This window comes from Diadema setosum, chromosome 2 (assembly GCF_964275005.1).
Source record: "Diadema setosum chromosome 2, eeDiaSeto1, whole genome shotgun sequence".
NCBI classification, from domain to species: Eukaryota; Metazoa; Echinodermata; class Echinoidea; order Diadematoida; family Diadematidae; genus Diadema; species Diadema setosum.
In genome coordinates, this window is record NC_092686.1 from 25,276,696 (window position 1) to 25,289,469 (window position 12,774).

At 37.8% G+C, this 12,774-nt stretch overlaps 1 protein-coding gene across 1 annotated transcript in view; it reads right to left on the reverse strand.

The window, feature by feature from the left end:
- LOC140241201 (uncharacterized) overlaps window positions 1-12,774 on the reverse strand; it is a 141,403-nt gene that overhangs the window by 48,096 nt on the left and 80,533 nt on the right. Inside the window, 1 exon segment of the mRNA XM_072320960.1 lies at window positions 5,968-6,117. Within this exon segment, the coding sequence (XP_072177061.1) occupies window positions 5,968-6,117 (150 nt within the window).

The following is a 12,774-nucleotide window of genomic DNA, read 5'->3' on the forward strand; positions in this document are numbered from 1 at the left end:
CACCATGTGATCCTCACAGATACCCTCTTCCTCTTCCTGTCCTACATTGACGAAGGAAATCCCCACATCCTGATAACTTCATTTTGTGGGATGGGACAGGTCAATTTCAACCGTTTTTTCCAAAGTCAATTTCAAAACATATACAAAACAGGAAAAAGAGTTTTTTTTTTTTTTTGCAAATTATAGAAAAGTAGAGATTGACAAGTTGGCAAGGAGGGCCCAGTATCATGAACAGACTCAAGTGATTACAAAATTGACATAATATATTGTGACCCTGTGGTTTATGATTGCATCTCATAGTGAACAAATTTGAATTCAGTTGCAAAGCTCTATAAATAGAAGGTGCAGGACATAGATAAACTTGCACTTTTATAGACACATTTTTTCTTTTTCTTCGTGGTGGTGGTATTCCAAAGATAATAGTAACAAGATAATAATTTGACAGAAATCTTAATACATACTTATAAAATCATTCTTGTAAAATTTAATCAAGATAAACATTGATGAAATCAGATTTTTTTTATTTTTTTTTTTGTTTTTTGCTCAGCAGCATTGGTAGAATAGAAATATTCTACAAACTACAGTTGTTAGGTGAGATCTTGAGAGACGGCTCAACCAGTTTTGACTGACAGCGAACTTTATTCTAATCCTTGTTTGATTAAGAAAAAAAAAAAAAACTCTTCCATGGCAAATCATTTGGTATCTCTGTTCTGATGGTCATGAGTTTGCTTATAAATGACTCTGACACAATTTTTTTTTTTATTGTTGCTTATATATGGTGACGAGAGACATCATTTGCATGACAGCCAGCAACAAATGAACTACAAGGCTAGGTTTGTAATTTAAAACAATGAAAAATGCTTCTGGCTCTAATCACTTTCATCGAAATTGGCTCTGCATCAGTGCTGACAGGATGCTGTGTAGTCATGGTGACCAACATCTCCCTTCAATGCAGAGCCATATTAACCGAAACATGCATACTACGTACAATGTACCTACAACCTAGAAAACAGACATATCTCTTTTACACTATGAGTGCTGATGGGCAAAAAGAGCAGTAGTGATGTATGGAATATGTTTTCTAAAACACATCTTGAGATGATCTTATTTCTGCTAAATATGATATTGACATATTTTCAATGAATTTCTGAGAGAAGTAATAGCATTTTTTATTATATTGGAATAACAGCATACTGAAAAACAGGAATACTGTAAAAGTGGAAATTTTCACGGTGTTGAAATTTTTGTGCAATTCGCGCAACCAAAAACTAGCGCAAAAATAAAAGCATGCGAGTATTTTTGCTTGCCTTATATTCCCATACTTGCTGCTGTGATTCCACCGAATTAAAAACAAGCGAAACTCTTCTAATCACACCGAGCGCAAAAAATTAAACGCGCGAAAATATCCACTTTTACAGTACATGGAAGGTCAAAAACAGATCAAGATGGCAGGAAAGGGGGAAAGTTGGGGAAAGCAAGAGAAAAGATCAGTACGAGATCAGAGGGCGCAAAAAGGGAACAGGATGGAGAATAACAAGAAAGATGTTAAGACTTGGAGGGAGAGGGGTACACACAAGATGTAGAAAAAACTGAGGGAAATGAGGCTGGACACTAATTTATTTGTTGTTGAGGGGAAGGAAGACAAACAGACAAGAAGAGGGAATGAGGGGATAGAGGTATACTGTACACAGCATGGAGGGCAAGACAGAGGTTGCTTTCAGACACATTGAGTTATCTCTTATATGTACTATTACATATAAATGGATAACATTTTAGTAAGGACCATCACATCGAGTTATCGTATGTTCTTACAATGTACTAATGTATGCTATGTATTGACATGAGAGCATATCATGTTGTATGATGTAATGGCAGCATGAGACCTTGCGCACTGTCATGTTTCATAGGAAGTCTTTCCCTTGCGCAATATGAACTATGTGCAGGCTTTGCACAATGTGTGAATACATTCACTGAACAGCTCACGCAAATCTAGCGAGTGCTGCGAATTTTGATATAGGATGTAAATCTACACGTAATAAAGGCATTCACACAAAAAAAAAAAATTTATATGCGTATGAGATGAAAACTCTCTAGTCTGAAATTTGGGAGCGAGGAAAGAGAAAGGACATAGGGGCATGGTGTAATAGTTCACAACACTCTAATACCCCATTTATCAGTGTACTAAGCACAGGGGGCTTCTGCAGCCTCCTACATTGTATAGCAGCCTTGAGCAGCCTTTCAGCTCAGTATAAACAGATAAAATACGGAAAACGAGATTCGATCTGATCAGGTTCTGAGGGATGGTTTCAGAGCCTCTTGGCAGCTTCGAAGAGCCTTAGCTTCAGTATAGAAACTACAGGTTTCGAGAAGTGTTTTTTGTTTTGCCGATCTAGAAGTAGATCGCTAAGGTCATCGCCAGCTAACATAAGCCAGCCAGCCATCATGACCGACCACAGCTAATTTAAACGGCTCACACTGCGCACACTTTTGCGCTCCATCACGTTTGCGGTAAGAAATTCAAAAGCCTGCACCATTTATCAGATGGGAAACTTGACTACCATGAAAACGGAGCCAGTCAGGGCCTGCGTTTGGAGGGTGGCCAAAAACAGACCGTTTTTTTGAACCTCCTCAATGAGGCTCCAAATTTCGCCTTCAGTATAAATGGGATATAAGACACTGGGACAGACGATGGCTGGTAATCCAGAAAGGATGTAGGAGGGGGTACAGGTACCCTGGGTCAAAGGGGACGCTGCATACAATATCTATAAACCATTACCAGAATGTTTCATGAGGAGTAATCAAGGAATGACCTGGCTGTGACGGTAGACAATTTCGGTGACATGTTTACCCCTTTCATCTGCTATCTCCTTCCCTGGGGGCCTAGAAAAGCAGACTCTTAATTCGGACAAGCTGTGCCCGACATGTGCGCCAGTAAACATACTCATTAGCGATGTCTCCAGCCACACAGTAACAACTTTGTGATCAACAGAACTCATCAGGCACTCAACTGCCACATCGTTTCATTCCAGCAGTCTTGCCTCTGTTCTGTCCATGGCCATTGAGGGAGTTTTTCTACAGCGGCATCCCTGCATTAACCAATTGAAGATGATTTTATTTTCCTCTCTCCATATTCCCCATGGACTATGGCAATAGTACACAAAAGACAAGTCTTTTTCAGGGTTAAGGAACTTCTCTTCCCACACAGACTAGTTCACAAAGTCACATTGAAAATAAAACAGACAATAAGATGATGTTTCTCAATCATGACAAACTTTTGGAATTTGCAAATTTACATGCTCCCTTTCAATTTCATAAAGCTACAAAAAAGGAATATTTGCTATCTCAATCTGACCCTGCATCCTTCTTCTGTATGAAATGATAGTGATGTGCATCAGGACATTTACATGCACAAAGATCAATTGGACAAATAAATAGCATCAAAGACACTCATCTGTGCACCTCAGATTAGCATATAATGAATCAATCTTTTGAGTTTCTGCAGGAAGACCTGCAAGTGTAAATCGAAATCAGCTTTTTTCCCTCTCTTACTCCAAGATTTAGTAAAAAAAAAAAAGAAAAAAGAAAAAAAGGAGGACGAGGAATAGGACAAGACCTTGGGTAAACCAGGACAGATGGAATAGAGTTATTAATGGAGGAGAAGTGATTCCCTCCCAGATCATTATCATGGAACAACCACTTCCCCCATACCCCCTCCCCCCAGGATACACTGCAGGGTTTGGACGAGAGTCTCTCCTCTCTTTGGAGTAACCGTGGAAACGCAAGCTGAAAAGGTGCAAGCCAATGACAAGGGTTGAGTCACCCCTTTGGCATGGCACTGGAGATGATTCTGCGGAAACTAGTGACTCGTAAGGTCTCCCTTAGCACAATTTTTTTGTTGTCAATAGTCTCATGTTTGAATTTCTTCTCTTTTTTATTCCATTTTAATATCACCAAACACAATGCAAATACCACTTAATCTCCTGGTTGTACCGCTACTCTAAGCTTCTTAACTTATTTACAGGCTTACAATATTTTGAATATGTGCATAAGTACACACATATGACGCATTACACAGTGCACATTCATTTATGCTTAGCATCCATTTTTATGTTCAACTAATGGAAATTCTACATTCCTGGCTGCAAGTATATTTTTATACAGGTGTGATATTAATATGTCAAAATAGTGAACTCACAAAGATAAAAGTACAAATATCAGCAATGTTTGAACTGATATCAATTAGATCATTGCATAAAATGTGGTATGTTAAAGGGAAGGGTCAAGAAATTTCTACCATAAACACCTGCCTTTTCCTAGACCTTGGTATTTCCCTGTTCCCTGACAACTGTGTTGAAAAGCTACATGTACATGTATTAACCTTCTGCAAAGAATTCACCGTAGTACTGTAAATGTTGAGGCATCATTAGACATAGGACATGTTAAGAGAAGGAAGTGAGGCATTTTTGTCTAGATGTGTAAAAGAATGTTTAAAGTTACAGCAGTTATACTCATCCAGCCACTACATCCTTGGGCTGGCTTGGTTATGTGGAAACATGGAATATATAGGCCTATGTTGTATCTCAAAGGCAGAGTACATCAAGCCAGACAGGATTTTTTTGTCACTACTCACAAGAATATCCATTCGGACAGATCTGAGTTGATTATCTTATTGTTATTTGATGCACTCATCACATGGCAATGAACACACATGTACAAAATGTGATTGCAGGTGGGGTAAAAATAGCACACTGCTTTGTTTGTATTTTTCATATTGGAAAAAAAAAAGATTTAGATACCATATGTTACAAGTCTGTAGGATTGCACAAGAATGCACCAAAACATTGGTTTGGGAAGGTTTGTGCGTTTGAGCAGAATGTGAACTTGGTACAACTGACTGAGTCGGTAGAGTGACATGCCACATAAAGATTTAAAATCAGTGACTGTTGCAAACTGAGCAAAAAATTACAGTCTACTATTCAATCATCTTTGTGAAGGGAATAAAGATGTTCAACACAATAGTATACAAATAGTGAATGATCATGAATGTCATGGTACAAGATTTTGCACCAGGTGAACGACAGAGGCACTTTATTAAACAAGGTGAAGTCGAGTTGAATAGAGGGCCTCATCTTTCACCGAATGTGAAATCTTGTTCCAATGCAGGAGTAAAGCCCATATGTTATTTGTTTTATACAACACTCCGGATATCAACAGATGTGGTCCACACAGATTCTTGAATTTAGCACAGAAATGGCAACAATTTTCTGTGAAAAACGAATGAGTAGCACAGTGGACACTCAAGTGTTTACGTACGTACTTGCAACTGACCAGCTGAAGTTGTTTTCAAAAATAAGTGACAGAATATGCGCTTGTAATTGTTGAGTGCGTGCGGCAAATATTTGTTTATTACGACATCACAGCCATGAAATGAAACAAAAACTTCGAGTCAATCATGATTTTAACACGAGAGTCAATGGGAATTCATAATGTCAGCTGTGCAATTTCTATTTTTGCTCCAAGTTGCATGGCTGACAGAGACAGCATTCGATGGTACTTGTAACTGCATGTCACATGATGGGCAATCGACCAATTGGATAGCTACATTCTTTATAGGTGCTGCATTAATGTCATGGTCAAAGTAGGTGCACTGTCCTGAATGGCTCTGAGGATGTTCAGTCAGAAAAGAAACTGACTTTCAATCTCAATTTTCTCAGCTTTCAACTGATATCGTGCTTGAAAATATAAGATATTCATTTCAATTTACTTTGTGATGGGATGAATTCCTCATACCATTTGTATAAATGCATGTAAAGGTACATACTTCAAATCAACGCTATTGTTACAAAATGTCGGGCAAAATATTACCTGCTCTTAACCAAATTATTTGTGCAATGCATACATACTATATGTGATAACTATATACATCGTACTATGAGGATGATTTAAAGAAGAGACAATGAGACTTACCACACAAGGCACTGGCCAGCACTGAGTCCTCCAAGTCGCTTGTAGTAGGACAGAATCCTCTCCTCACAGTAGGCCAGAGAAGGGTGCTCCCGGAGGGTGTACTGAGGTAGAACGGGGAGCTTCTTCAGCACTCTGTGGGCCCGCTGGTCACTGTTGAATGGGACAATAGAATGGTGATAATCAGACACAATAACCACGCCCTGCCTCATTTCACTCTCTAGAGGCTCAGAAACTTGCATTCCACGAATGACTGAGAGACGCTCGGATATCTCACAAGTAAAATCTGTAAAACCTTCTATCGCACCCATCTTTCGAGGTGGAAAAGGTCTGTGAGCAATCTAAAGCGCTGAATATCAGTAATCTAATGCCACCAAGAAGATCAAGAATAAGGAACCTGTCTTTAGGCCTCCAAGCACTTCCACAAATGTGTGGATGTTCTGAAATTCACACACCAAATTAGAAGCAATAGGGAAGGGGTGTAAAGGATGGTGCTGCCTTTCTTCCTTTTTTTCACTTTAATTTTTTTGTTAAACTTTTCTGGATGTCTGTCAGGATGTATTGAATTTCATCTTGTTTGTGCAGACTGATCAATTTCCTTCATATTTTTCAAGCCCCATTTTGACTATGCTCTTTTCTCCCCCTACTCATACCTCTTCCTGGCTTCACCATACATTAAAATGCAACGCCATATCACGATGTACATCACACGTGCAGAGTCGTCTGCACCTGTTCAACGCTGGATGTGATGTGGCGTGCGATGGCAAGGCAGTGGACTTGACGTGACATTTCAGGATGAAAACAGTCCTATTTCTCAAGGACTTTTCTTCACGACTCCCTTCCACTAGTTTGCAATCTTGAAGACTTCAAACTGCATATATACTCACTGATACATACAATGTACATCCCCCCTCACTAACTTTTAAAATTTTCAAATGAAGAATGTATGGTACATAAGTGTTTACAAAGTGCTTGTACAAAAACTTCTCTAAAATTGTATCACCTAAAATCCAACTGGAAGCCTCAAAATTTAATCAAGATTTTTTTTTTTCTACTTAAAAAGTGGATCGGCTCTACTGAACCGACCTTGGCATTTGACAACGGCCTTCAGTGAATTTCCACTGCAATCTCCAGTCAGTGAATGGAAACTTTGTTCGTATATATATATTTTTTTTTGTGTGTGTATGACAGAAATCAAGATCAGCTGACAAGATAAACAGATGAATGATGGATAAAACATACAAACAACCTGAAAACCTAATACGCCATAAGCTTCCCATCCAGGTTAGCTTTGATATGTGTCAATGTTGGTCCTCTTCTTTCACGGGCCCTACTGCAGCTATAAAGTGACTACTTGGGAAGGAAACAGACATTATCATTCTGATCTATAAACTGCAGGTGACTGGAAGATATTCTATGCAATGAATATATCAAGTAAAACTAGATTTTACAATATGTACATCTTTATAGGATAGCTTGATTTGAACTTGAAGACTTTTAAAGGGCAACTACAAATGGAATTTGTGAGACTTGGAAAGACTCCAAAGAGGAATCCCCTTAATTTATGAATACCTCATAGGCTGTGTTTGACTCATATACATATGTGCCAAAGTGTCCCTCTTCACACACTGCTTTGCAGTATATATTTTGGGATCTAAATATATGGGTCACAAGCTGTGTATTTAAACTGATTTCCAATATTCATTTGAAATTGTTTTCATAAGAAACTTCATCTCCTTCAAATCAAATAGCTCATAGATTTTGTCCTCCAATTGGAGAAAGGGATGGAATAACAGAAAAATTATGATTTGGGTCCTAATTCATGTTTGGTTTAATCATGGGCAAAATTGATAATGACTTGACTACAGAGAGCTAACAAACACTAGCTATCTACTCTCTAAAGATATGTAAAGTGGGATAAAAGTAGCAAACTTACAAATATTGAGCTCTGTTATGAACTGTTTGTCTAAAGGCATACAAAATCCAATTACCACAACTGCCACTCCAATCACCTGAGCAGAAGGCGATTTGTTGTTTTGCTTCTTTCTTTTTTTGTCAACACTGACCATGACCATCTCATTATAAGACTGATTACAAACTGGTCCAGGGATGAATAAATAGGCATCCCTTCCCCTACTCCCTATAGATTTTCATATTTTCATGCAGCTTTGAATATTTCACAGTCATATAATTTCTTCATGACCTCTTTTCACAGGTGCCCCTTCCACTGAGAAGAAACAATGCCTGTTAGCTTTGTTTACCTGGGAAAGGATACAGTGTATTTTTAGCTGGCTATAATGGCCCTGGAGCACGGGTTGTCATGATTGAAATCAACAGTGCAAACTTCACAAAGTTAAACAGAACAAACAATAACATAAAAAACAAACAAACATTCTGAATGCTGAACTCCGGCAGGGTGAAAGTCATATCAGGGTCATATGATTTCACACATTTCAACCATGCAGAATGGCCCTTGATAGACATAGAGCAAAAGTAGAGTGTGACAACACATACACTAAGAGCCATGTCACATTTTGATATATGATTTTACACATATCTGTCATGCAGAATAGCCCCTGATAGAGACAGAAGAACAGTCCAGTGTGACAGCACATTGCGAGTGCAACAACTGTTCGTTCCCAAAAATATCTTGGTGGTTACACTTCAAACATGTAGGTAGAAATCCTCTACTTTCCTTTTCGGGCTGCTGGCATCACTATCTTTCATTCTCTCAAAGATTTTGATGTAAGTGCTGTTCTCATTCAACAGTTTCGGAATTTCGAAATGTGGGTTGCAATCAGGGTCATAGTGTCTTATTGATTCAGCCTTCTCACTTTAAAAAAGAAAGGAAACTTTTTGGGGTCGCAATTTTTTGCCAAGAGCTGACCTGCGCATCTTATGAATGGTATGCTTACTAGTCTATATCTCAAGGCCAATTTAACATACCACAGTGAGCCACTGTGTTGTAAAAATAGCACGGAGCGACACGTGGTGTGCATCGTGGGATATAAAATCTTCTTTCTTTTTTCTTTTTTTTTGTCAACGTTCTCACAGCACAACTTTACATCTTTTTGGCAAAAGAATCCCACTAATTAGTACGATTTGGGTCACAACCTAAATTGTGCAAAAATTACATTATTTCTGTTCTCACTGTAAAAATATAAAATTTGGGTTAAGATCCTGATAATGACCTAAAAAAATCAAATCATTTTGAGTGCAATGAGAACAGAACTTTTTTCAGCTGAAGACATTTTTAAAGCCCTTGATCTAACTCTGGCAAAGACTTTTTGGCTAATGAATTTGTCACCTATATTCGCTATCATTCAATCTGCGTACTACAGACACCAGGACCAACCATACTGCTAGTGAAAATTTAAACAATGAGAACCAAAAAAAAAAAATGGATCAGAAAGTTCAATACATTTGGGCTACAGTAGCACTCAATTGTAACAACACTACAAGATTTCTTGACAGAAAAATCAAAGACCAAAGTGTGATTTTTGTAACCTATGACATTTGCTTCTTTATTTTGCTGTGAAAACATGGTAGAAAAATCCTGATATTCATCACGTGACTTCGAAAGAATGCACTGCTGCCAAGCAAAAAAAAAAAAAGAATTAATTAATAAATAAATAATGAAAAAAAGAGAAGCAATTTATATATGCGCATTACAACGCAGAAAAAAAATAGCAATATTTCCAACTTCGCAACTTTCATTCAAGAGTGAATGCTCAAACATCACGATCTTTTGTGCTGCATCGTTTTGCATTGACAATGGGGCTGTAATTATCCCCGTACTTTGAAAAAGCAAATGCAACTGTGGAGGCAAATGAAAGACTAAAGGAAGACAAGATAGTACTCTGAATATTAAACATTGTTCCTTCTTGTTTTCAACATAAAAGAGCACACCAAAGACACACATCCAAAATGTCACGCGTGCCCCACATCATTTGCCCAACAGGCCATCATCAGGAAAGCTCACCCAGAGATGGGGGCATTGCTTCTAACATTCAACTCTAAGCCCACAAGGGAAAAAAGAAAGTTCAAAGAGACTGTACCGCCCTGCCAAAACTTTGTCTTTAAGATGTACCTACAGACAGGATTACTGCATGACTTCTTTCTTTTTTTTTTTTTTTTTTTTTTTTTTTTTTTTTTTGCTGTACCAAGAACTCAGCACAAATGCTTCCCATATCAACTTGACATGAAGTGAAACTTGAAATGTCAGACAATTGGCAAAAAAAAAGAAAACCAAACAAAATTCTTGAATTGCTCTTGCCCTTAAAAAATTCCCACGGCAATATGTATCCATTGTTTTGCTTTCATACCTATATGGCAGGATGTTATCTTTATATTGTATAGAACTCTGTGATGTTGATTTTTGGACAAACAGAATTCCACAGAACAAATAGTGAAGGTTCTTTGTTCAATGTAGCAATTTGGCAAAGAAAAACCATTTACATTTTTATCCCTTTCATATTAAAATACATGTTTACATTCAAACATGAGCTCATATGCTGGGAAATTGCAGAGTCTTTACAGTTGTAGTAGTGTATTATCTCAGCAAACTACTGTTGATAATAATAACATTTTATGTTGATCAAAGATATCAGTAGTTTGTGAAGGTATAATATACAGTCTTCTTACACTGAAACCATTGAACTGATAGTTGTAACATTTGTACTTGATGTAGGAATCACTAAATGTCACTTTGTAGGAGTTGGTCTGAAAGTTATGAGAGTCAATATAAAGTATGTTGACTACACATATATTGCTCCATAGGGACAAGCTACACAAAACACAACCTCCTTCAAAAAATAAAGGAAAAAAATAATTGATACGCAAAAGTATGTATGCATACATGTGAATATCTTTACAAATTAGTTATACATGTAGTTGTGCAAAGTTGCATGGCTGCCCTCCTAGTCCTATGGTGTAAACTTGATTAACACAGGAAAGGGAGAAACCCTGTGGAGTGTTAATGTTTGCTTCCAAGAATTCTTGATGGAAACAGCAACATGCAATATTCCCTCTGTGAGCAGGTGGGTGTGTCTCCTCACAGAATGAAAAAAAAAAAAAAAAATCCTGGCCAGGTCCCATGCAGTGCATAAACTTACATGAACCCTCAATTTATGCCTTTGACTGAGTATTTTTTTGTTTCTCTACTTTGTTTGTTGTTTGTTTGTGTGTGTGTGTGTGTGTGTGTGTGTGTGTGTTTGCTTAATTGGGTTGTTGGGGTTTTTTCTGGGGGGGGGGGGGGAGGGGAATTGCATGAATTTCTTTGATCAAGCTGTTTCATTTTGTGTTAGCTTCCATTCCACTTTCATTTCTGTGGAAATTCTCCTTAACGTCTCAAGGAATGCAAATCTATGTTAGAGGAGAGCTGGGAGTGGTTCTTTTTTTTTTTCGGTATTGCCCACACATAACTGAAACATCCATTAAGATATCATACGACTTCTCGGCTGCTTGTGCACCTCCTGCTTAGTCTCTAAAAATGGGCATTGATGGCATTGATTATTCCTTTAACTTTCAAAGCTTCAATCAGACATTTAAGTGTAAATACAACATTGCAAGACTTGAAGCGTATTATCAGATCTATTAAAGCCATATCAACATGATGGGCTGTGACGGATGGTAAAATATGACATCAACCTTAACTTCTTACTGTACAGTATGAAACAAACTTGTTATTGGGCACTTTTAGCTCTGAAAGACATAGGGTCCTAAAGGTGCTGCATGCAAGCAAGCACAATACAAACTGCATCATATATTTCCTATGGTTCAATGAAACCTGTATGAAATTATGAGATATATGACTGACTACTTGTGTATAACCTAACCTCATATGCTTCTGGTAACTCAACTTCTTCTAGTACAATAGATCTCAACAACCTCAACCAGGGACTGACATCAATGCGCATTGCAGTTATAAATGCTCACATCAAGTGACGATGTTAATGTTAGATGAAGTTTGAAAAGGTGCTTCCAGAAGGCAAGAGTGGTATAGTTCCTTTGCTTGCTATCATAAAAACTTCTGCTCGAAGACCAATTCATTTGAGGGAATTATGATATCGTAACTAACTGAAAGATAGACTAAACATTGAGAGCTCTTCTGTATCAGGGCTGCAAACAATCACCCATCCAGACCACAGAGATTTCAGAGAGCTATCAGGTACATTAAAATACAACATAGGCATACTTGCCTATTACATGCGTGTGCATCTCAGTGGGTAAAACTATTGTATGGAATATGCCATATATTTAGCAAGTCTAAATTTTCATGAATCGGGACTTCCCGACAGTTTGGCAAGTGGTTAAAGGGACTGTACAGTACTGGTTGAGGTGGGGATTCATGTTTATTAACATTCGTAAGTGAGATAACGAGCAACCTCTTATGAAATATAAAAGAGCATGTTATTTTAAGAAGGATTCAACATCTATTTGATGAAAATTGGTTTTCAAATGGCCGAGATGGAAAAGTGATAAAAATAAAAGGCGACAGGCCACGCCTTTTATTGAGATCTCTTCGTTTCACCTTGTTTTTGGATATCTCAGCCATTTCAAAACCGACTTTCATCAAATAAACTTTTGATACCCCTTAGAATTGCATGCTCTTTAGTGGTTTCTGAATATCTAGCAAAACGTTCAAAGCTACATCCTCACCTCAACCAGAACTGTACACACCCTTTAAATTCATGATTGTGGAGTATAGTACTGATCACAGAAATTTGTCATGCACATTCCATTCATGTCGGGATCAGAGTTAATTTTCGGCATATACAGTAGTTCCTGAATCTGGGAAATCTTTGCATT